General features: G+C 40.0%; 1 protein-coding gene across 1 annotated transcript in view; it reads right to left on the bottom strand.

Annotated features, from left to right (window-relative positions):
* LOC107559746 (transient receptor potential cation channel subfamily V member 3-like) overlaps positions 1-454 on the bottom strand; it is a 20,055-nt gene extending 19,601 nt beyond the window's left edge. Inside the window, 1 exon segment of the mRNA XM_016243684.1 lies at positions 413-454. Coding sequence (XP_016099170.1) covers positions 413-454 — 42 coding nt within the window.
* Between the last annotated feature and the right edge of the window lie 374 nt (positions 455-828).

Raw genomic sequence — 828 nt, 5'->3', positions numbered from 1 at the left:
CACTGTGTCTGTCACGCGACTCTATTCCCCTTTCAGGCTCTGTCTTTACATTTATTTTGAAAGATGAAGCTCGTGATTATGGTAAGGGGCGTTACATTTCCGACGAGTGCTTGCAGTGTTCGGCCAATCACAATGCACTGGGTCAGCTGGCCAATCAGAGCAGACTGTGCTTGTCGGAAGGAGGGACTTTGTAGAAAACGAAGCGTTTGAGAGAGGCGTGGCATAGAGGACCTACAATAATGTACAGTATTTGAAAAATAGTGTGTTTTTTGAACATTAAAGCATGTCAGCATATTCGGTTACACCAAATACACAAAATAATGATCTTTTAAAAAGCATCATATGACCCCTTTAATGTCAATTTGAACTCCGTTAAACACAGTGAAGCTGTGACGCCCCTCTTCTGACCGACCTCTTGCTCTGCGTTCACATCGGCTCCGCTCTTCAGAAGCATTTCAGCTGCCCGTTCACCTTCCTTCACTCTGGCTGCGCTGTGCAGAGGGGTTTCCTGCGCCTTTATTAAATATATACACATGAACCAAGGGTTTCCTTTCATTCGCTGTAAAATTTCATAAACCGATAAAACATCCTGGAGTTTCTTTACACTTTGCAAAACAGCTATTATTTGCATAATGATGCAGCCCAAACTTTACTGGACCTGAAATCAAAGCTTCCTTCTTAAAAAAAAACTTGTTTTCCTTTTGTGTTCCATGGAAAATATAAAAACATGCAGGGGCGAAAGTAATTATTCTATAACATTTTATAATAAGGTTCCATTTGTTAACAATGAACAACCCTTTTAAAGTGTATATTAATTTCAGTTAATGT

This window comes from Sinocyclocheilus grahami, unplaced genomic scaffold (assembly GCF_001515645.1).
Source record: "Sinocyclocheilus grahami isolate Dianchi unplaced genomic scaffold, SAMN03320097.WGS_v1.1 scaffold697.1, whole genome shotgun sequence".
NCBI lineage: Eukaryota > Metazoa > Chordata > Actinopteri > Cypriniformes > Cyprinidae > Sinocyclocheilus > Sinocyclocheilus grahami.
Note: the sequence above shows the minus strand (reverse complement) of the source record. Positions and strands in the feature narration are given on the sequence as shown.